The 25,010-nt window shown below is 40.2% G+C and overlaps 2 protein-coding genes across 6 annotated transcripts in view; one reads left to right on the top strand and one right to left on the bottom strand.

Annotated features, from left to right (window-relative positions):
* VEZT (vezatin, adherens junctions transmembrane protein) overlaps positions 1-16,495 on the bottom strand; it is a 59,589-nt gene extending 43,094 nt beyond the window's left edge. For all 5 annotated transcript variants that reach the window (XM_036400384.2, XM_036400385.2, XM_036400386.2 and 2 more), the window contains exons 1-2: positions 16,437-16,495; positions 1,620-1,754 (exon numbers count right to left, since the gene is read on the bottom strand). In XM_036400384.2, coding sequence (XP_036256277.1) covers positions 1,620-1,754; positions 16,437-16,472 — 171 coding nt within the window. In that variant the 5' untranslated portion in view covers positions 16,473-16,495. The remainder of the gene's footprint in view (positions 1-1,619; positions 1,755-16,436) is intronic.
* Positions 16,496-16,846: 351 nt separating this feature from the next.
* The window catches only part of FGD6 (FYVE, RhoGEF and PH domain containing 6), a 73,236-nt gene continuing 65,072 nt past the window's right edge, over positions 16,847-25,010 (top strand). Inside the window, 1 exon segment of the mRNA XM_036400708.2 lies at positions 16,847-16,960. Coding sequence (XP_036256601.1) covers positions 16,948-16,960 — 13 coding nt within the window. The 5' untranslated portion in view covers positions 16,847-16,947.

The following is a 25,010-nucleotide window of genomic DNA, read 5'->3' as shown; positions in this document are numbered from 1 at the left end:
ACTAGGCCAGGTGAAGGCCAAGAGAAGGGAAATGGTAACAGTCTTATGTAAAACTGAGGAAATTACTGGATAGGAATGCAAATTATTTGTCTGTATGTCATAAAAACATTGCAACAAAGCCTCAGATCTTCCTAAATGCAGTCTACTTTTCTAAATGTGTGGCCAGCTGCCTCTCCCTCATTTCTTTCCTGTTGAGACACTCTACCAAAATGGGACACAGAAATCAAATGACAAAAACAGACTTTCTGACATCAGGTTACAAAAGAGAAGTGTTAACTCTTCCCAACTGGTACTGGAATTGCAGCAGGAAGAACCTCCGACAATTGATCACTAAAAATTACACACAGGTTTCTTCCTCATTTCTACTATGTATCCTTGTCTAGACAGATGAGACAATGTGAACATCACTCAGTGTTTGTAAGAAATGGACAGCCCATTTTCACACACCCACTCCCTTTGAGTTGCAAGGCAAACCATGAAAAATTACTTCTACATCTGACACAATACTGGAGGAATTGCTGCCAACACAATAAAATTAAGTGTAAAATGCTTGAGGGGTAGGGAGGGGAAAAAAACAGAATACCTGAGGTTTCTAAAAGCAGTATATCTTAATACTTTTGAGGTTCTTAACCCCACAGCACTTTTGTATAAAATTCAGTGGAGATTATATACACAAACACAATATCATACTGATTTTTTGACTGCCACAAAAGTAACTATGCAGAATAATCAAGCTGACAGTCCATGCATTACTTCATAGTAACCAACAGATTATCAACCAATGAAATGTCATCCTATTTTTTAAACTAACAGTGAACAAATGTAAACATTAAATAAATAAATAAACAAACAAACAAATGAACACTTAATCAAAGTCTTCGTACACTAAGTCAGAATAGGTACCTTCAGTGTAAACATACCACAAACCAGCCACTAACTTTAAAGAGAAAACATATTTTCAGGTGATTCTTGAGGGTTATGGTGAGTGCCAGCTGACAACTTTGAAAAGCAAAAGTGGTAGACCTAATATTTCCATGAATACTTTTTAAGGTAGCTCGAAATAAAGACAATGGTGAGCTAAATCCTGATTTAAATTCAGCCTTGCTTTGTGACCAGTGATAGAAGTAATCATTATTAGAAATGCAATAGCTATCCACATCAACTATCTCATTCAAATTGGTTACTGCATTTCTACTTCCCAGAAATCCTCTTTCTTAATATGTTGTGTCACAGACAAAGCTATACTTAGCAACCGAATGCCTGGGAAGTGCTGGAAACTATAAATATTCTGTTCTAGAAAATTACAGGTTCTATTCCCAGAACATCATGCTAAGCTAACATAATAAGATCCACTACATAAGATGATTTTCAACACTCAAAAAATTATTTATCAAAGCTTCTTGCTTCCCTAGCTTAGGTAAGTGCAAAGAAACACTCCAAACTATACTGATTAACCACAACTTCCAGATATAAAGGGCTGAGGTTCATTGTCTGGGGGGTTTTGCCTTTGTATTTTTAAATACAGGAAGTGATTTCTCTCTGTTCTGATTTCTCCTATTTGTGAAGCAATGCAGTTCTCTTGTGAGAAGACAAATACTCAGCAACAGGAAACTGCTCACCTTCTGGGCAGCACGCACAGTCTGCTCCCTTTGGCTTTCTGCTGCTGCACATTGTTCTGCCTTCTGTGACGCTGAGGAACATACTTCAAAATCTGTGTGTCCCAAATCCTGCAGATATTGGTACAGTGGGGAATTCTGAAAAGGCAGTTATAAAAAGAAAAAGGAGAAATAAAAACAGTGTTAAAAATCATTCCGTGTTTCCCACAAAACACCACTGTGAATTCATCAACCACACATGAGCAATGAATGGATTGAGAAATGGAAAAAAAAATTAGACAAAGGCTTCTGCTGTCTCCAAAGATGGTACTGGTATTCTGGCTTTAAAAAAAAAATCCCACAGCACACAAACAAAAACCAACTCAAGTTTTTAAAATTGCTGCAAAATGAATGATTTACAGTCCTTAATAAAACAGAAAAAGTATGGAATTCTGATCACCAGAGAACAGTGATATTTAGAATGATCAGTTATTTATCTATATAGATCTGTGAAATATCTTCCTGTTATCTGCACCAGGTATCTAGATTTACTTAACTCTTATTTTTCAGTTATCAACTACATATATGGCAGTATGTAGGGCACATTTGATGAAAACAATACCTAGGGTAACTCCAGTTCTACTCAGGACACATAAAGAGACTTCATTTTTAAGAGAAACTCTCAGCAATTTGTCTGATACAGTCCAGTTGGACAGAGATTAATTTTGAGCTCTGAAAATTTTTATTAACGAGAGTATGCAAACACTAGCCAACTGCATAGAAAGAACACCAACATCCTAATTTAACATACTATCAACCAAAATACTGTATATAGAAAGTAAAAACCTTACAGTAAATGATGCACAGTTGTGAAGGCCTGCAGAAATAACCACCTACAGAACACCTACCACTAATTATTACACTGACTATTATTAACTTGCTGGTGCAAGTTGTGAAGGGGCCCACCTAACTCTGACTATGTACCAACACAGCCAAATCTCAAATGACTGCTTGCCATGAAATAAAACTTGATAGCCATCATGCATACCAGCTGAATAAATTTTTACCTTCAGGAATTTTTCTTAACCCTATCACTAGAGTGCTATTTTAATCCCTCTTATCTATTTAAGGCATGAAAAATCATACTTGTGTTTACTCTGTTTCAGTTACTCACAACACATTCAGCATCCAGTCATTACATGAAACTTAAATATTCATACCACAGGTACAGACAATAACACTCACCCACAATAATAACAATGATTGTGCAAAACACTAGGATAGGTTAATGACTCATTTCCTTCTGAGAAATTTCCTGTGTGATGACACAATCCTATGTTTTCTCCAAGTACCCCTCTTCCATGGTTGAGTACTTTTTCAAAATGCATCCAACTCTAATTAAACTGTGCCGTTCTGGACCAGCTGTTTCTCTCTAAGTAGAACATGCTATTTTACCAGAATTCCCTAATTAAAATGGAGGAGAAAACATAATAGACTAGAATACTTGTTCTATTTAAGACCCTGTGAAATTCACTTAATAACTTCAGGACAAAACTGAGAATATGCACAGATATGCATAACATTGTCTTAAAATGGTTTTCATACAGAGCCAGGCTGTGCACTGCCAACACACCTGGAACAACCTGAACACCTCCACACAAGAACTTTTAGGGTAGCATGGAATTTTCCCCATTTAGATGAAGACACAGACAAAGTAGTGGGTAAACAGAGATTTTTTCTTCAAAAATCATAGTTGTAAGGCTTGCTTCAGGAACTTCAAGGAAATACTCATTAAAAAAAACTTCATATCTCGGCTCTTGGCAAACCTGACCATCATCTTGACCATACTTGCACCTGCCATTATATGACACATGACTGACTGCTCTTTATTGGCACTCACCAGCATACAGACAGCTGGCAAAATAACCCAAAAATAACAAGGAGTTTTTCTACTATTATCTCAGGGTGCACCTTTCTTTGGGGTCCATGATGAGAAAAATTTAAAAGTTGATCAAGAAAACTGGTCTATTGCTGTTTAGATTAGTTCCATTTCCTAACAAAAACGGATGAAGGAAGGCAGAATGAGAGGTAGAGACAGACAGAGATTATCCACTGAAAATGGATTATCTAAAATTTGGAAAGCTATCACTAGTAAGTGCAATATGGCATAGATGTAAGAATGCCCAATTCTTCTGGTTGCCTAGCTACATCACAACCTTCTATCTAACTGTAATTAGTAGATTTTCTACTCTATAGAAACAGTAAAAAATACACCATCTCTCCAAACATTAATGAAATTTCACATCTCAGTCCCTAGCTAGGAAGAATAATTTTATTTGTTCTTGTAATTAAGGTAGAATATGGGCACCTTACTAGTTTTACATAAATCCCTTCTGACTAACTCTTAGAAGACTTTTACATGGTCTTGTAATGGGTAAATTTACACATTTTTATCCCTGTTCAGAACTGGAAATTAGTTTTCTGACTATTAGCTTAGGAAATCAAAATTAATTAAAATTCAATGTAAATGTTATTCCTTTAATTAGATAATGGGTTTTATCTTTCAGTTGGGTCTTCTCTTTCAGTTTCTCAGAAAGTACTCAGGCTACAAAATCTTCCTCTAACAGATTTCTTTGGCTCCACATGCTTTGTCTATTCCATTCTTTCTGAAATATTATTAGCAGAACGTACTTGCATATTGGAAGAATCCTGTATTTTTATAAACTTCAATGACCAAGAGCTATGCTGTGACTAAAATTCCTTATGTAAGTAAAACCACCATCGCTCCTTGTTTCTGAATCCATTAGAAACATGCAAGATGTGGACAAAGAAAGCAATGAATAAGAATTGGGCTGAGGCCCTTCTGAAATTAGATTATTAGGAATCTTAACAACTAATCACAAAAATCATCCATTAAGAATGAGGTCTCTTGTGTAGCACAGGCAGCTTCACATTTTACTTAGAAAAATCTTAAGATTTCACTCCTATTAGAAATACTACAGATGGCATACATACATTAGTCTATGCTAACATAAACCCACACTATTTATTTATTTATTGTATTTCATTTCCTACTAGCGTGTCACTTGCAAAGCTGTGTGGTCTGTATAACTCATGGTTGCCTATAATCAAAGAGGAAAAAATGGAGGATGTCTCCACCAATCTAGAGATAGTATCTCCCATGACATGTAAGTAATGGCTAGAAAATCCATTAAAGCAATTTTTAAAAGTCAAAGGGTAGATTTTATGTGTGGATATTCATACAAAATTTCCAATATTATCAAGGAATCAGAAAATTATTAATTATGCTACTACACAATTGCAATGTGATACCATTAAAACATATTATTTTGTAGACTGTGTTTCAGCATAAAAGACAGAAGTACTACACTTAATGCTTACAAAGCATGTTTCGTCCTCACAAAGCTCTAAAAACAATAATTAAATCTCATAATGTGTCTAATGTATCACAAATTATAGCTCTAAGTTTTTAGCTTAGATCCTTACCCAAACCTCTCACTCCTAAAAGCCTTCTTTCCCATAAAAAAGATTGCAGACCTGCACATATTCTTGAACATGCACTTCTAAATGTGAGAGAAGTTCCTTGGTTTCAACTCATGCTGTTCATCAGCACTGTCAGCTCAGCTGCTTTCACCTGCAAATATCATGATAATATCAAAAAAATACACTTCTTGGTTGGGGAAAATAGGAGGCCTCTGCCTTGTTTCCTCCCAACTTCTTCTGCCCAGAATTCATACATTCCTTTTTACAATAGTCCAACATTAAAAAGGAAAAAAAAAAAAACCAAAACACAACACCTTTTACATTTCTGCATGTGATATAAATGCTACACTTTTATTTCAAGAAATTTAGGATAGACCAGAAAGTTTATCCTTGCAAGCAGTAATAGGTGGTAATAAAAAAAAAATTAGGCCTGTGAAAAAGCTTTTACATTAGAATGTAAGGTAAAGGGACAGCAAGTTTGTTTCAATGGATGGCACGAAGAGGGAATTTTAAATACAAAATCTCATCTTCCTATTAATACAGCATATTATTCTAGAGGAATCTATTCCATGTACTTTTGAATTTTTACTTTTAACCACTCTCAAGTTAGATAATAACTAGAATCATTAGTATTACTCCCATTTGACAGTCAGGTTTGTTTGTTTATTTCTAGTTGTTTCTGGCAGAATGACATGGTAATGAATAATGTAAAAAGTAGAGAGGAAATTTAAAAAAATAATTAAGCTTATTATTATGTTACCATCATACTATCAGTTACATTATCAGTTATATTATCTAAATATTTCCTATCAATTGGTATCAATTTGGTATCTTATCTAAAGTAATTGATACCAAAACAAGGTTTTTCAGCAATATGCTGTATTTATTTCTAAAGTTTCCTCCAAGTTGCTGCTGCTTCTTATAAGTCACTTTCTGAGACACAGGAGACAGGGATTACATTTAGGGCCAGTGCATCTTTTAGAATTATGTTAATTGTCCAAAATGAGTGCTGGAAATGAAACAGTTCCAGAACTGACAGAAGACTAAAAGCCATTCTTCTCTGATGTACTTTATACAGATTATATATAAAAAAATTGTTAACAATTGAAGCAAGATAGTCAGAAACAGCTGATGTACTGAGTAGGAACATAGTTTCTGAAAGTTTGAAGAATCAGAGTTTTCTGTGGACTCAGCAGAGACCAACAAAAAACCACTTATCTTTTTATGACTTTTCTAACTCACTACAGTAATACTGCAAAGTCATTCAATTGTAACCATTTACAGTACAGTATAGGTTTATCTAAGCTTCCATTAACAAAATCAAGAAAGAAAATCCTTTCCTCTTCATTCACAACTCCATGAGCATATTTATTTTACATCCATAGTGCTAAAAATTATTTCACTCACAAACATATGTTTAATTACAGTTCTCCTTTTTTCATTGCTGAAAGTGGTTGAGACTCATTCTAAACCCAGGATATATTTTGCAGGATTAAAGAACAGTCCACTAAATTACTGTGGGTCTTTAACACTTCCCCAATGCTTCTTTTAATAGAGCACTGACCTGGGTTAGGAAAAAACACCATCTAAACTGAAGACTGCAATTGTGTCTGCAATTATAAGACAGTAAAATTTAAAAAAAACCAAAATCAAGGCAAACACTAAAATATAATCAGACATAACATTGCCTATTACTATGTGATGGAAATGCTGTATTAATAGAAAATTCCATAGCCTCAGAAAACAGTTGCTTTTGGTAGATAAATACTCAAATACTTACATCTATTACAGCCTTGCAAGCACAGATACCACACTTAAATATTTGAGGCATTTTGAGAAAAACTTTGCATGCACATATCAGAGACTAAGACACTGTTAGCTTTTATAGCCTTGTTACAATAGCAGCTGAAAATCAAAGCCACACCCAATTATTTTTGCTGATGCATCACGAAGTAAATGACTCAGGATTTCTCCAATAAAGACAGGGGCTTCCCTCACCCATGTTCTTTACTATAACACAATTTGCCACTTAGTATCTAATTAAACAGATTAATCTTATAAGTAGTATTTAATGACATTAAGGACAAAGGCTTAAAGATCTCCTCTTAAAATACAGATGTTGTTCAAAGCTGAGGTTTCCAGTATGTCAAAAACACTGTGGGAACTTAAGCCACCTCCAAAACAACTACAATTATGAATTATCAGTTTAAAACCCCAAAAGATTAAACATTTCTACCAGAATGACAGCAAAAGCTAAGGTATGCTGAACAGGTGGCTAAACTCAGAACAAATTACCAGTATTGAAATCTTCCCCTCTCTCCAAACAGATGTGAAAGAGTTGAGCTAACACTCACAGACAGCGCGATCTTTGTCTCCTGGAAGAGCGTGTTCCATTTTTCTCTTTGGTACTGCTCCCAAGCACCTGAGAGAATGTCGCCCACCTCCCCGTTTCGCTCTGCTTGTCCCTCCAGGATGATCCGAGATGAGGATGAGAAGAAGCTGTCACTGTAACTGCACCTGTGGCCCTGCACAGAGGCATTTTCCTCCCAGCATCAGCGGATGCAGTTTGAAACTTGCCAGGATCATGCGATTTCTCCTGACTAATGTGGCTTTCTAATTGGGAGGAGGGAGACGAAGATGACAGATTGCTAAAGGCTTTTAAAAAGATGCTGCTTGAAAGAATTATTGCACATTGATCTCATATTCAGCCATTAATAAGACTTTCCAAGCAATGGTGTTTAAAAGCCTTGGTCATATTCTCCTGGCTGGTAACCACCTCCTCCTGAGCGCCGGCTGACAAAGAGCCAGGCGCTGCTGACACGGCTGCTATTAGACAATGACTTCAAGGCAGCCAGAGAGTCATTTAGATTTCCTATTCTGCTTTCACTGCCACAGCAGCACAGACCTTGGCTTCTCCAGCACTACTGTATCATCTGCTTTACAAGTAGGCTCTGAGAATTACTTTCAAGCCATTAATCTATTACTGTTCCCAGATATTTTTTGATGCACAATAATTTGGCCAGTGGCAGGACTTGGCATGGGGGGGTGGCATGGGGCTGGGTCAGGGGAAGTTTGGGTTGGGTATCAGGAGAGAATTTTTCACCTTGGGGGTGGCCAAGTTCTGGAACAGGCTCCTCAGGAAGGGGGCCATGCCATCAGACCTGTCTGAGTTCAGGAAGCATTTGGAAAATGCTCTTAGGACTGTGATGTGGTTATTGGGGTGTCCTGCATGGGGCCTGGAGTTAGGCTCGATGACCCAGATGGGTCCCTTCCAACTCAGCCTATTCTGGGATTCCATGATATGTACCTATTTTGCACGGACTCGTGTTCCTCAAGAGTTGGGAAGTTTTACAGCCTGTGTATATTTCTGTATCACTGTATCTCTGACATGGGAATTCTCTTTCCTTTGCATTTTACAGCAGGTGGCTGCACATTACTGCCATCGTGGAAAAGCATTAGAAAAAAACATTACATACTAGACAAAGCACTGAAATTCACTGAGAGCTCTGCACTGTTTACCCATTCAAAAGTGGACCTGCAAACGCAGGTGAAAAGCTGAGCAGGTTCTTTCTGACAGAGATGAAAAATACTGGAAAAACTGCAAGTAAAAGTGGTAAATGTTACTTTCCCTGAAGGACAAGATAAGAAGCCAGCCGGCTCTGCACCTGGAGTTTTGGGTGAGAAGTCACTCATCAGACTAGGCTGATGATACAGCAAGGCTGCTTTGCTTTATACTAGTCACTAACTCACAGATTTACTCCTTCATTTACATTCAAAACTCAACTAATTAAACTAATGCATCCGACTGATAAACTAGTGAAATATTTCTGATACATTTTTGAAACCTCTTTAAAACATTAGCTCCAAATAATCAACTTATCTACCACAGATCATGTCAATTCTTACTCCTAATGACACACACAGTAAAACATCTTTACTGAAGAGAAAGGCAATCAAGAAACAAAAGGCAGTCACATTATGAAGATTAAAAGAAAACTATACTGAGCAATTCTTTCTATTCCAGTGTCTCAAGAAAGTTGATTCATGACTTGAAGTTGTAAAAGGAGTACTGCAGTATTAACCCTCTGTACATGACTCCAGAGCAACAAATACAGAGGAGGATTAAAAAACAGACCTCAAAATTTACTCTGAATCATTGTGTACGCTCATCTTAAAATTTTCTATTAAAAATAGTAACAGCAATATAGATTTACACACTCTATGGTCCATATAATACTTTAAGCTATTTCTTCTGATATCCAGAAATGCTCGATGAATTGACTTGGCCTCTGCAACAACCAGACTGTTCTTCACATAGTTTTAAGCTCGCACTTTATTTTCTCTGTGGTATCATCTGCCCCCAGTCATGTGATGAAAAGGAGCACAGTCTGTCCTCCCCTTCAACTGAGCAAACCGCTGAGAAGCAAAATATCTGAAACAGTCCATCCATCACCGGCCCGTGCCTGTACAGCACACTGCAATCCTCAGCAGAGCCATCTCCCCAGGCTGCATTCACATGGTCAATTGAACCTGCCATTACCCATGGGTGCAGCTGAAAGCTGCAGTACCACTTTAGAACACTGATGTTCTAATTTATGCAGCCGAGTGCTGAGATGGAGCAAGGAAACAATCTGATAGGAAAAAAAACAGGATGCTTTTTTTCCTTAGCCGAATTAGTTTGTCTCATCAGTCTCCTGAGCCACTGTGCAGCATCACCCACAAAGGCAGGTGCCTGCATAAAGAAGAGGATATGAATAAACTGCAAAAGAGGAGTGAAGCCCAAACACTTCTTCTGCTAACAGCCCACACTTCAAGAAGACAAAGCACAGTCCCAGAACCAGCTCATTAGAATGACAAGTGACCTGTGACTTTGACAGAGCTGTGTATTTAGAACTGCCTTTATTGTATGCATACATAAAAAATAAGAGTACTACATCTTTAGTTCACCCAATATTCAGTGAGAAAAATCCTACTAACAGAGCATTACTGACAGTACTGTTGAAGGTATGTGAATGCTGGTTTTCAGACACATTTCTGATACATTTCTGATAGTTATGTACCGGAGCCTTAGGCAGAGGCCTGTTGGTTAGAGCATACAGCTGTTAACTATAGTATCATGGAATCAAAGCCCATCTGTCTAGTGAATTGGAAGGTCCTAGCTTAATTAAAGCACCTGAGTTGCATTTAGGGGATGCAGGGTAATGGCCTGTGGACTTTAGCAGAAACTAAGAGGGTTTAACTCCTGTTTAAGGCTTTGAAGGCCTTCGGTTTAGGTAATCCTAAATTTCTTAGATGATGGTGAGGGTTATGGGGGAGATAGGAAGGAGGCTTCTTTTTCCAAATGTGTGTTTGAGACATTATTTTTTAGAATACAGCATTACAAGTCTGATGCTTGACAAAAAACATTATTTTGCAAACCCTAAAGTTTTCAGGTTTTTGAATGAAAGTGACTTAAAAGTCTCATCACAACAAGAAGTTTCTTGTAGGGGGATAGAATATAAGAAAATAAAGATAGTGTAGAAAGTAATCTTACCCCTAAGGAGTTGCAGCTGGGCCAATTATCAAAGATTAGGAACAGGCCTGACTTTAACAGGCCACAGCTGTAACCAATAAGAAGAAGAGTGCTATAAAAGAGTGGGTTGGCTGGTTGGGAATGGCATTGAGTCAGTTTGCTACTTTGTGAAGAGTCAGTGCTTGGAGGAGCTCCCCAAGAGAAAACACCAAGAAGGTATAACACTTTTGCAATAAGGAGAGAACAGTATGGAACCCCTGCAATAAGGTGACAACAGTTTCAGAGGTTAGATACCATGTTTTTTAAACAAAATTTTTTTAGAACAGTTTATTTAGGTGAAAAACAAAATTTGTGAAAACACGTGACTGAGTGTTTTGATAAAAGCTCAACCTTTTAAACATGTGGTTTACAAGGGTTCAGATAAGGACTTGAACGTTTAGTGATGTACCAATATTCTAAGAAACACCATATTTTAGACATCTTTTACTATTGTAGACATGTAGAGAATGTATTAGCTAAAGGCTGTTCTGTATGCAGTGTATCATGCTGGGAAATGGTGGTGCTTCTGCCTAGAATCTCTTTCCAATCTTACAGAAATCTGTGGATCAGAACATTACATGCAGGCAGCATCTTGGTTTGATGCCTAAATAAGTAGTGATTTATATGGTATTTTTCAGTCTGGGACTTCTACTTCTAAACCCAAATTTAAAAGTCTGGAGTTACAGTAATGATCAGATCCTCTAGATCTAGAATAAAACATTAGCTTCCACAGTGATACAACCATCATGACACACAGACAGCTCTTCTTTAAGATGTAATTTCTACTAGTACTGAAATACCTAATGAATAGCAATATTAAGTAAATAATATGGGCAGAATTGGTTGTAGGAATGGCACAAGACTCATGAATGAATTAAAACAATGTCTCAAGTGAGAAAATATCCTTCCTAATTAAAAATTTTTAAAATGGAAATTTTATGCCAATGAAATTCAGTATTGCACAATTGTACATGTACATAATTCTGATATACAGCCTTGTATTTCAAACACTACATATGCAAAAGCCCTTAAAATCTAAGGTGGTGTCAGTTTGATATTGTGTGTGTCAAAATCATATATTTGTGCAATCTGAGTAACTTTCTTCTAAATACACAGAATTAAATCAGAAAATAAAGTCAACTACAACCCCTCTACCAGAACCGCTCTGACACAGCAAGGATCACTTTCTGGGATTTCAGGAGTGGTCTGGGTGAAACTGAGGAAGGAGTTGGGACCGGTGAGCCTGGAGAAACCTCAGGGTGGGTCTCATATCCAAAGAATGCAAAGAGGAGAGAAATGGGTACTGTTCAGTGGTGCCCAGTAACAGGACCAGAGGCAATGGGCACAAACTGAAACACATGAGGTTCCCTTTGAACATCAAGACATTTTTCTGGTGTGAGAGTGACTGAGTATTGGCACTGGTTGCCCAGAGAGACTGTGAGATCTCTCTCTATCCTTGAAGATGCCTATCTGACCATGGTCCTGGGCTACTGATTCTACATGACCCTACTTGAGCAAGGTAGACCAGATGATCTCCAGAGGTCCCTTTCAATATCAAACATTCTGTGGTTCTGTGAGCACAGCTTGAATATCTGTCCAAAGGTAAAAAAAAGGCAAACAAGCTTGCACTCATTAAAATATAGGACAAATTGCGCAGCTGAAAACAGAAATTGGAAGCTGAAAATGCAGTATTTGGATCACCTTCATCCCAGTGTTCTGAAAGAATGGGCACAGGAGATAAAAGATGCAGCAGAAAGTATTTTTAATCTATAAACTCAAAAGCAGAAAAAATTCCAAGCATAGTGCCTATATTTAAAAGGAGAAAAAGCAATCAAGAATATGTCAGGTCTATGAATTTGATCAAAAGCCAGCATGCTACTGAGAATAATTATTCTTTCTTGCAAAATTCAAAGACAAAGAAAAAACCAAATGATCATCAAAGAAGATATCACACTGGTTCACCAGAGGTAGATTGTACCCAAGTTACTTGACATCTTTCTTCGATAAGACAGCTAATTTTTAGATAAAGGAAATGCAGGAAGTTTATGTCAACTTTTTATGCTATTCTGTATGGTTATGGACTTTTGATACTGTGCCATATCAGTTAGATAAAAAAGATGGGAAAGGAACCAAGTATGTTGATGGCAGAGATAACAGTGGTCTACACTGAATGGAAAGCCCTTGGATCAGAAGGTTACTAATGGGGTTCATGAGGAATGAGTCTTTGGTCAAAGCTTTTGCATTTTTAAAAGCTTTAATATTTGCCATAATTAAACTTATATCAAAAACCTTGCTAATGACATTTCCTGATAAGACCAAGGAGCATCATATATGCAGAAAAGGATTGAAACATAATAGAAAAAGAACGGGAAGGCCTTAAGTGGGTATTGATAATGGCATGCAATTTAACAACAGACAACAGCAAGACCTTACACAGAGGTGTAAGGTCTCCAATTATGTGGAAGCTGTTGATAAAATCAAGGACACATACGAGCAGTTACCCTATCATATTATATGAGTTAAACTCTACTCTCAGAAACCAGCACCAGGATAAGAGGGCACAGCCTCAGGCTGCACCAGGGGAGGTTCAGGTTGGACACCAGGAGAAATTCCTTAACAGAAAGAGGCCTTAAGCACTACTGCCCAGGTAGGTGGTGGAGTTAATATCCGTGGAGGTGTTCAAGAAACAACTGGCCCATGGTCCTAGTTGATAAGGTGGTGATCAGTCAAAGGTTGGACTTGATCTCAGAGGTCTTTTCCAACCTAAATGTTTCTGTGATTCTGTAAATTCTAGAGACAGATAAGAACTATATAAGATAATGGAAAATATTAGCAGATGTGCAAGTAGGTATGAAGTGGCCATGAATAAATTTCCAGTCTGAAATTAGGTGGCAGTTATAAATCATCAAAGTCCTGACACAGTCCCTCCACTGGCATAATGAAGAAATTTAGGTAGTTTGAACAAGAAGCTTCTTTAATTTATACATTAAAAAAAAAAAAAACAAAAAAAAAAAACCCAAGAAGGAGATCACATTGTCCACACAACAATAAAAAACCTAACACAATTCCAGTCTCATACAAATACATAAAATGCTGAAAATTTGCAGAGGATTCCAAGATACACTGTAACTGCAGCATGGTGGTCTTCCAGGTTTTGTATAAAAACTCATCTTAAGCAACTTAACATCAATTTGTAATCTCATGATCTCCCTTAATAAATTCAGACAGACACTAATAAAGAACACCATTTATTGTTCCTCATTGTTTAGTACAATCTACTCTACACTGCCACAACTTTTAATTTGTCATGCTACTGGGTAGACAAGGCCAGGCCCAACACATCAGGGGCACCTCTGTGTTTCTTGAGTTCTGTTCCTCCCCACTGTGTTTGTAGTATTTTAATTAGAAGAGAAACTGCTTGTAACAAATGCAAGAACAGAAGTGCTGGGACTAATGAGTCAATGAATAAAAATTGCTGGCTGCTGCAGGAATTAATTTATAAATTGGATAGAATATGGCAGCATTTAGTAGACAGAGTAAATGCCCATCATTCGCTATTGTTCAATCACGATGATCTGCAGTGGCATTTGAACTTGACGGAAAACACTGCTCTCCCAGAGCAGGAATGAGGTGTTTGTGCTTCTTTGCCTTCAAAGATAAATTAATGTAAAAGATACTTGGATAGTGGTCCTTGGAAGCTCAGAAACATTCATCAGCAGGCCATGATCTGTTTGATGCTGCAAAATTTTTAATGTGGACACCTGTTATTGATGTCTTCAGGGCCAGCTGGACAGAGCTATGACCCAAAAAAACATGCAAAAAATAACCTGGAACACATGAAGTATATCTCATTTGCTTCCATCCTTTTGGGTATGAGGCAAGTGAAAGACACTTCTTTCCTGATTACCTATTTTTTAGCACACCACCACCCCTTATAACATCCATTGGTATCTTGCTGAAGGGAGCTCCAAATGCACAGAGAAAGCAGCTGTTCACAGCAACTGAGGTCTAAAAGCTAAAAGCTTCTTGCAACAGTGATTGCTGAAGAATGGGAAGTGACCTACTGAGGTGCAGAAAAAAAAATGTAGTTGCTCACCAGAAATGGCAAATAATTAAGGGGGAGAGTTTGAGATCCAAGAAAACAAAAATTAAAAATACAAGTATGTTGTAACATTAACTACCCAAATACTTTTTGGCTCCTTGCCAATTCTTATATCTGGCTTGTGTGTGAAGTATGCTCATAATGCTCTGTGGAGGCTTCATTTTAGAATAACATAAACCCTGCTGAGTACTCCTGAAGATAATTTTGGTGTGTATTTCACAGTACCCATTTTTATGAGTTGGCAGCCCACCCAGTTTTGTAGTCCAGCCAATCAGCCAACCCAAACAGCCTGTATTTGTCCTACTGTTGCTTTTCTGATTTTATTACGATGTACCTCGATATATGACAGATCTGTTACTGTGTCATTCAGAGTACCTGTAAGTGTGCATGGATACATACACACACACACACACACACTTGGTACAGTAAATGTACCCAAGAGCCTTTATTAGTGATGGAAGTCCTTTCCCAAAACACAAGGATAATAATGAAGAGCATATGCAAGGAGATCTTTGACTCTATGCAGCAGAAATTTTTCAATCAAAATGGTAGTTGCTGCATGAACTGAAGAACTGTGAAACTGTAAAACAAGTACCACTTTTACTGAAGAGAGAAATGCAGAGGGCAGGCATTATACTTGTGAAATAAAGTATATTAGATTAATATTATATAAATAAATAAATAATATTAGATTAATAGTATGAAAGGAAGCAATTAATGCATCAGCAACATAAACAATAAATCTTATTGTTAGGATCCGAGGTTGGTTGTGGATGAACACAAAACTTTGTGGCATGGACCAAAGACTAAAGACATACTGCTTACACAGCTGAGAAAAAAATAATTGCTTATGTAAAGAGTGTTTTGCATCCTGGTTGAAGGAGAGGCCTTATTGCTATTATAATAATTACTAATTTTATAACAGCATTTCTTTATAACCACTTCGTACACCTGCAATACAAGGTGCGCCCTCCATTAGGATACAATTACACTCACCCGCTGCAAACAGACTGGATTTTGTTACCGAACGGCAACAGCTGATATGTTTAGCCACCATTATTTCAATAAGGCCAAGATGATATTGTAGCTCTAACAAGACGTGATATAACTAGACGCTGTTTATGCAAAGCCAGTAATAACAAACACTACAGAGATAAAGCGGTTCCAGTGCTCGCTGCACAGTTGCGTGCAGAAAGACACCTTTTCCGTGAGTGACCCCGACTCAGAAGCAGAATTTTTTAGCTGTTCACTCCCTGTGCGCTGACCCCACAGTTCAGCCCGGCGGTGCTCACGGGCGGCTCTCGGGGAACCGCCGCCGCCACGGGCCCCGCGACACCTCCCACCGCGGCCGCCCGACAGCGGGGCCGGCCGGCGCGGCACCGCCGCACAAAGGATCGCCCGGCCCCGCTGAGCCGTCCCGCCCTCGGCCTGCGCGGAGGGCGCGGCGCTGGCCCCGGGCTGCTCCGGGCCGCGGGACACGCCGAGCACCGCCCCGACCCGCCGCTCTCGCCGGTCCCGCCCGACGCTGCCCGCCCGCGGCAGGCGCTGCCCTGGGCCCGGCCCCGCGCCCGCCTTGCGCCCCGCGCCCCCCCGGCCCGCCCGGTGCACAACCCCCCGGGGGCCGCGGCGCAGCGAGGGGCGAAGGCACTCGGGCCCAGCCCGCGCCGGGTCGCCCCGCGCCCACCTCAAACACCACTTCTTCGTCGAACTCCGGTGTCATCCTTGCCCGCCATGCCACCCCCTCCTCGCGGGCACGCTGGGAAACCGAGTCCGCCGTGCCGCCGGCCGCCTAGCCCAGCCCCGCCCGCCGGGCGCGGCCTGGCGCCGGGGAGAACTACAGCTCCCAGAAAGCATAGCGAGCGCCCGCTTTCGGGCGCCAAGTGGGCGGGGCTGACGGGGGAGGGGCGGGGCGGGGGAGGGGCAGCGGGGGCGGGGCGGGGCGAAGGCCCGGCGGGGCGAAGACCCGGCAGGGGTGGCCAGTAGGGGGCGCCGGCGGGCGGCGTCTGAGGGCGCTCCGTGTGCCGCGGCCGCGGGGTGGGATGCGGCGGTGGCGGGCGGGGGGAGCTACTCCTGCTCCGGCTGCTCCTCCGGCTGGGTGGCGGCGCGGGGGAACAATGGGCTCCTTCTCCTCGGCCCTCAGAGGGGCCGTGGCGTAAGGGACGAGGGGAAGCGCGGCTCCGCGCCTGGGGAGCACCATGAGCTCCGCCGGTGAGTGCCCGGGGAAACTTTGGGGAGCGGCGGTTTCCGCCCATCCGGCGGCCGGCGGGGTGTCCGCGTGCCCCCGCGGCCGGACAGCGTCGCCTGGCTCGCCCCGCGGCGGCGGGGACGCGGGATGAGGGGCTCTTGCCGCCGGACGGCAGCCGCAGCCGCCGGCGCGCTCCCTGTCCCGGCTGCGCCCTCGGCTCGCTCCGGGGGCAGCGCGGGGAGGCGGGCGGGGAGCGGTGAGGGGCGCACCCAGCTCGGGACACAGCCCTCCAGGGACACAGCCCTTCCCGGGGTCCGCTACGGGCTCCCCACACCCTCGGCACGTTTGGCCGCGGGGCCGTGCGGGCACGTCCTGCCCGGCGCTGGGGCTGCCCGGGCTGTGCTGGGCTCTCCGCTCGCCACCACGCGTGTCCGAGCGGGTCCCTGCGCTCGGGCTGAGCTCACGGCCGGGGAAAGCTGCTGGGGGCCGGGCTGTGCCAGGAGAGCCAGCACCGGGGCTGGGGTTGTCGCTCCGTCTGACTCCGCGGAGCCGCGAGAGTTCGTCAGCTGCGGCTTTGCTTGGGATGTACCTGCCTTGGCCGGGATCTTGCACGCAGGAGCCCCGCGGGGGTGCTGGAAAGCGTTCGCTTCTGGCCTTTCCAGCTGCGGGTTGGAACTGACCTACTTCAGTGCTTTCCTTACCTTTCCTCCCCCGTTTCTTGACCGCTGCCAATTTACTGACTAAAAGAGCTCCAAGGCAAATTCTTGGTTCAGAACAAGAGCACCCCGTGTTTAAGGGAATTGCTCCTATTTATATTTGCTTGCACGGTGGTGTGCTAACTTAGCGCTTTTGTTCAGACATCTGTTAGATTCGTAGATTCCTTTCTTATCTGCCTAACAGGAGTCGTTTCTGCATTGAAAACCTGTCGTGTAAATTATGATGTATTGGATGGAAACATAGCTAATTGTAGGGTTAAACGGGAAGCAGCAAAGTGCTTCCTGCAAGGATTGGGGTGGTGGTGGGTGTTCTAAAGAAAAAGCAATACACAGTTATCAAGCAAAAATATCTACCTAATTCTCAGTGTTTGCCTCTCAAGTATGTCAACTTGCTATTGACTCCAGCGTTAATTAAGTTATCTGAGCTCTCATAGCTAATCAGAATTTACTGGAAAATGAAAAGCGATTTAGTGTATCTTTCCGCTTCATTTAAAGCATTTCCATTTTTAATATGTTTGACATAAGTGATTTTGTTTAGATTTTGAAAAGCATGTAATAAAGCAGGTTATCTCTGCTTAACCAGCTGCATTGTAAGTTCCCGTTTTTAGTAGTGCTGCCGACTGTGCAGTTCACACTGATCCTTTAAGAGTTAAACAGCTGTGCACATAAGTGTTAGGGGGTGCTCAAGAGCTGGGCTGTTAAAATTTGATACGTACTAAGTTTCAGAAAGTTGGGTAGATTTTCAGTACTTAACAGTGATTTCATGACTTTTAGATCTTAGATGGTGTGACTAAATCGATTTTAAGTGTACATTGTGGTGGTGTTTATGGGGAAGGTGAGGACAACGGGGTTCAGGTGAACAAAGTAAGCAAAAGAGAAAAAGGGATACTGAGGAATATGAGAAAGTGGGACAGTTTCATGACAAATCTAAATTTTAGCAAGTTTTTCAAGAGGGAGGCATAAAGAGTACTGGGGCATAAAGAGGGAAAATGAGGGGTATTTAAGAGGGGATGAAGAGTATTTTGCGTGTGATGTATTATGTGAAGATAAAATGCATGGGGAATAGGTGAAACAAGATTAGAGATTCCTGATCCTGCTGACAGCATCATGACAGCCTTTGACATTTCAGTTAAGGAGCTCCTAGGCAGGGTATGAAAAGGCTGAAGACTTCCAGAAGACAGTTCTGAAGGTTTAATATCTCTCTCTTGTTATTGCTGCAGAACTTAGTGCCTGTAATATACAGGCATTCTTTATAAAGCTATTGTTCATAAAAAACATACAAACTTAACAACTCCTGTATTTGAATTTCAGTCTTGTGTTCTATAGAATCTGTTTCCTACACTGAAATTCAGTTCTTACTCAGCCAGTTTTCTGACAACTGGTTGGTAATACAGCGTTTCTGTAAAAATGTTATTGTCTGTGAAGGCTTCAGGTGGAACTTGAAATGCTAGAAATCTTTCCTTCAGTTTGACTTGAAGGACTAAGTGCTTCTCTTGGGTCTTCTTTTAATGTACCTTTAGGACAAAGCAACATGGTACACCATCATTTGTATTGCTTTAATTTTTTTTTTAAGTAGCATTTGCAGGTGTATGCTTGATATGCAGGGCTTTTCTCTAAGAGAGATATTGTGCTATTTGAAGGGACTTTGGTATGGGGAGAAACCCCAAACACAGCTTCTCCCCAAAGACAGAAGTTCCAAAAGGTCTGAGATTGATAACCCAGCCTTAACCTTGCTGCAGCTTACCTTCTGCCTTTCTAAATAATGTCTTGCTGTGTATCTTTTCTATTTCCTCTACAGAATTGTTTCAGTTACATCTCAGTCCAGAAGTAACATAACTCCATGATGGAGTTCTGCCACAGCTGTTGCTTACATGTTTTAAAATGTATATGTAAGTCTGGAATTGTTGCAGCTAAGGAACTATAGCACTTTTAAAAAATACTTCTATATAATTTGAAGATGATCTCATTGTAGTGATCAACCCATATGTTGGTTTCAATCTTCACTTACACCTATACTCCTGCCATTGCTTTCTCATGCACTGCACAAGATATATTTATATATATACACACACTACATCCATGATGCCAATGAATGTCCATTTACTCATTTCTGCCTGAAAGTATTATGCTGGCTTCAAGTATGTGCTTTGCCTTTAAAAGGAAAAAACAAAAGCTCAGAGTTATGAGTTTGACATTTATTATTTCTTGCTGAAGAAACAGTCCTTATATGTGAATCTATAGAGCTTATTTAATGTGGGCAGAATGTATAACTTAGGCTTGAAATTGGATTTGACAACAACAATGAGAAAAATGTATTTTAATGTCAGAAATGTAGTTCAAATGGAAAAAACATAGCAGGAACAGAATAAACAAAATCAACATGACTTTTCCAATCAAACTTCATTGCTTTCAAGGATTGAAAAAAAATGGGGCCTGCAGCGTTTAATGTCCCTTTAACCCTCGAATGTGTCAAGTCTCATTAGGGTTACTCAGCTCTGTCTCTGCATGTGATCTTAAAAGGTTGTTTATTCATCTCTATGTCCTTGCTCTGAAGTTATCCCTAACTTTCCTGTTTTATTTCAATAAGTCAGTGAACAACCTAAGATTTTGAAATGGATGTGTTTGCAGTTTAATTAGGATGTTTTCTAAAACTAGTGGCTTGGAAACCTCAGTTTTCCCTTGTACTTTAAAAACTACATGTGTTATCTTCCGGGATGTTGTGACTCATTCCTTTTTTTGTTTCTTTTGAGCATTGTGGCACCTGAGAAAATCAGAGCCTCTCCATAATGAAAAAATAAACAAACATTTGCAGGAAATAAATTAATGATCACACAATACTTTTTTGAGGTGTTTACCTAATGAAACTTTCTTTTTGTAACTGAAAACAAAGTAATTGACCTGAAAAGCCTTGTAATGAGTCTTTAAAATTAGGCTGCTGGAGAACAGGATTTTTAGAATATTTATGTGTTTCTTTCTGCAGTGTATTGAGTGCCAGTGCAATAATCTCTCAGCATATCCCAAACATAGCAGTAATTCTCTTTCTCCCTATGTGTTCCTTAAAAGCAAGATTGGCTTTCTTGTTTCGAGACTGAGTTGTAGGGTTTTGTGCCCAAAATAGTCTCAGGAGCAGCAAATTGGCTGTTGGAGCAAGCTCTTTCTTCATGTGAGAAAAACAGCCCATTGAGCTCTTGGTAGATACCTTCTGGGCATTGCATCATTTTCATATGTAGCCTACAGATGTGATTTGCAGTATCTGAGAATTCAGTGTGCATATGCAAACAAGATGCCGCAAGAAAGCCAATGCATATATTTGCTCTAGGCCAGCTGCTGCGTGGTAGCTGTTTGAAGCCCTTTTCTTTTCCTAGTGTGTGTGAAATAGATTTGTCAAGTAGTATGTGAAATATATGTAACCCTATAGGTTGCAGATAAGGAATAAACCTTATAGGTTACAGCAAAGAAATAAACTGCCATATATATTGTGTGGTAAGATAAGAGTATTCATAATATGACCAGCTTCTATAAAGTAGCTGATTTGTTAAATTCACACCTTTGCTTACCCCATAGTAATTTGATTGTGTGCCCTTTTCTTAAGCTTATGCTGAGTTGCTGTCGAAATCTGATGCCACAGTGATTTATTGGTTTACTTTCTTCCCACTGTTTTGTGGTTCAGAAGGGGCATTGCTTTAGGGTAGGTTGCAGGATCCTGCCCAGGTGACTTGAGATAGTCCATAGAGCATCCTGAATACCACAAGGAGAATCTCTGTTCATATGAAGCATTGTAAGGAAAGGAATATCAAGTTACATCAGCTTGATAGTGCCTAGAACCATTTGTCCCTTTTCATGGACAGATGCAAGTCAACATGACTTGTTCCTGCTCTTTTGTTATTCCAAAATATGGAAGCTGTTAGCATGATCTCAAAGGTATTGGCCTAAAGATTACCTGGGAAAAACACTCCTTTAGCAACAGTAGGGTTTATTGCAGATGGGGTAGTTCTATTTGATTTTTTTGCCTCAGTTCACCTTCACATATCATTGTTTCTCCTTGTTCCTATGTAGGGCAGGGAAAAGAACAAGAGATAAAAATTTGAGAAGGATTTAAAGCTGTGTATTAATAATGCTTAAGATTGCAATATCTTACTGGCCTTTCTGTTCATTCTCATGATAGTGCATAGGAGAAGACACACAAGTGTTTTTAAGTGAGGTCCTTGGTTGTCAAATTCTATCATCTGAAGAACAGAAATGGGCAGCACTTTAGGGTCAAAAGATTGAAAGTATAAGTTGTTTCAGGATGTTCTCATCCTCCTCTGAAACAAATCAAAGGAAGAACAGGAGCAGTTTCCAGCCAGGCAATAACAAGTGTTGGTCACAGAGGAGATCAGCAGGATGAGAATGGGTGTTGCTTTTTCCTCAGCATGCTGAAGGATGTAATTCACCAGAGAGATAAATGTCTGTTTCTGTGCTGTGACCTGAAGTCAGACAGAGAACACGTGCATTGATCTGCAGAGGTGGTGCTAATGGCAATTTGTTGTTAGACAAGGAATGCCCTTTTAAATCTACTTCTTCTAAGGGGGTTAGGTGTTGGTATTTTTAAGCACTTTTTTTCCTTCAGCACTGAGCCTGGTATTGGCTGTTCCTGTGTGAGCAGCAGATTTCCTGTTAGTAATGGCAGCATTGCTAGTAACTTTATTTATGGATTTCTTCCTTTGCATAGTCAAACAGGTTGGAGGATATCTCTTTGACAGTTTCTCTGGCTCCGAAACATTTCATCTGTTTATGCAAATCAAATTTTATATTTCTACTCAGATTTGCATTTATTACTGGAATCCCTGGATGCAGGGATTCTCTTTGAGAAATGGGTTAAGGTTGGAGGTGGGAGTGGGGAAAATCATAGTGATTCTCTAATTTCCTGAGTATGACAGGCTAGAGAATCCAATGTCCAGTCCAAAGTTCCCTCTGAAAATTCTACACAGGTCAGAAAGTGAGTTTAGGTTGCCTGTAAGTGCTTGTGGCTCCCCCACAACACTAGGTGAGATATTTCTGTAGTTAATTATCCTTTAGTTTTCATAAGGTTTAGAGTTTTCTTTCTAGTTTGAGCATGTCAAACCTCAGTGGTCAAATATGGAATTTCATCAGGGTAAGGTGGTTTTTTTTTTGGTTTGGGGTTTTTTTTTTTTGTGATTCAAGAACCATCTGTTACCCAAAACCTTTCACATGTGCATAAGTATATTTTCTATTACCATCTTAGTTTTTAAATTCTTGGTTAAATTAACCAGGATGAGCTTCCTTGGGATTTGAAGCATAACTTTTAGACCATGGATGCTTCTGTAGTTATTTCTAAGATTGCTGGAAGGTGACATTGCATTTCGCTTACAGTCTGGTAGGTACTATGTACAGAAATATTTTCAACTCCCTTCATCTTTTATAATTAGCAAATTATTTACTGCTTAGCTTCAGACCTGCATGGAGCTCTCATAAAATAATTATGTACAATGATTTCCAAACTCTCTTCAATTTTGACTCTCCTAAGCATAACCAACCATTTCTGTCCTTAGATGAATAGCTAGTTCCATGTGGCACCAGGAAAAAGCCCACTGTCCAAACAACTAACTACCCCATGCATTTGCTCTATAACATTTCCTTGATTATATTTATTGGTTTTTACCTTGCTTTTGCTTGCCATCTAGCAAAAAGTCATTCTCATATGACATCCAGTCATTCCTTACACCTTTATATATAACAGTTGCCTCCTACTTAGATGTTTTTTCTATTCTGGATGGGAAATTGTCCCTTTTAGAGCACTGTTATGTAGAACTGTGGTTTTCATCCAACAATGAGTTGAATTAGTTTATACTGAACTTTGATTCTCAATTTCTAATGTCAATCTACTATACTTTCACCCTTGTCAGCTGCTATAATTTTTTTCTAAGTAGTTCATTGCTTGTATTCTTCAGAAACTTAAAGATATTTTGTTGAGGAAAACTACTGGTATGCATTCCTTCTTGGAGCCTTTCCTCTCACATCACATTTATGTTTGAAAGGGCTCTTCATCGCATTCCTTTCTGATGGTTGACTGCAGATCTGTATTGATACCAAGACTGTAATGTGCCTGTTAGTACATTGACCCACATCTACTCTAGATGTAATGTGCAATCAGTTTAAAGCAGACAGTGCTGTCTTTATTATCCCACACAATTTGCTGGTCTCTTCTGTCTGCCTGAATGCTTTTAACATTGAAGTAATTTGAAAAATTCTAGTAGGCTTCAGAAATCACGTCGAATTGCACTTATTATCAGAAGTGAATTTTTCTGCTCTAGTCATTATCCAGGTTTCCTCCACTGGCTTAGAGACTGTTCTGTTTGCTTTGCTTTTCTTTACACTTTCATGGTTTAGTTTTAATAAAAACTAAACCATGGGGGGTTTTTGATAGTTTATAGTCAGGTAATAGTGTCACATCATAACTGCTGAGTGTGCTCCCTAATAAATACTAGTTAAAAGCCCGGCAGAGTTATCTAGTTTGTTGGTATCCAAAATGTAAGGCACTCCCATTATATAGAGAGAAACTTGCAAGGTTTATGGACTTCAGTTTGTGTGTGGGAAAAATAACCCACAGGATATTGCTTACCTAGCCAGGGTTTAATGTCCCGTATCTTTGTCAGTCTGTTTCTCTCACTTGGGCATCAGGAAGGGTTCCAAAGCAGCCTGTCTCTCTCCTGTTTCCAGGGAGCTTTAACAACTTAGTAAATATTGCTGAGCATGGCCCAGGTCTACTACTGTGTTGTGTTCTGTGACAAACTGGGCATCCCTTCTTTGTCTTTCTACCATGGAACACAGGCTCCTTTATTGCCATCACCTCATACTCCAATTGAATAAGCAGTTGACTTGTCTGAAAGTGGGTGTACAGCTCTCCTTTGCTCATCAGGATCACTAGTTACCCACCTAAAGAGTTAATTTTATTTTTTCCTAGCAAATTGTTGATTCATTTCTCTGTGGGTTTGACACCTGCCTTTAGATGGGATGCAGAAGGTGGGATAACCTTAGAAGTAAGTTGCAGTTGGCTCATTGTTGTCAGTGGCTATAGGGAGCTGTACCTTTGGAAAGAAATTCTGGATTCCCTCTTGTAAAATTTCGTAAAAATTGTCTCTGCCATCAGAGACATCAGAGACTGCCATCAGAGTTTTATCTCTTCACTAATATAATGGCAGCAAGGGCAGCCATTCTCAGTGTAGGTAGAGGCAGGCTGGGTACCATTTAGTGATTCATGTCCTAGAAAAACATGGTTTTACTGTTTCTGGCTCTCTGCTTAGAGCAGTGGCTTGCTGTTTAGGGAGTAGTTGCAACTGAGGGCATCTGTCCTTCT

Source organism: Molothrus ater, chromosome 5 (genome assembly GCF_012460135.2).
Source record: "Molothrus ater isolate BHLD 08-10-18 breed brown headed cowbird chromosome 5, BPBGC_Mater_1.1, whole genome shotgun sequence".
In the NCBI taxonomy this organism is placed as follows: domain Eukaryota; kingdom Metazoa; phylum Chordata; class Aves; order Passeriformes; family Icteridae; genus Molothrus; species Molothrus ater.
Note: the sequence above shows the minus strand (reverse complement) of the source record. Positions and strands in the feature narration are given on the sequence as shown.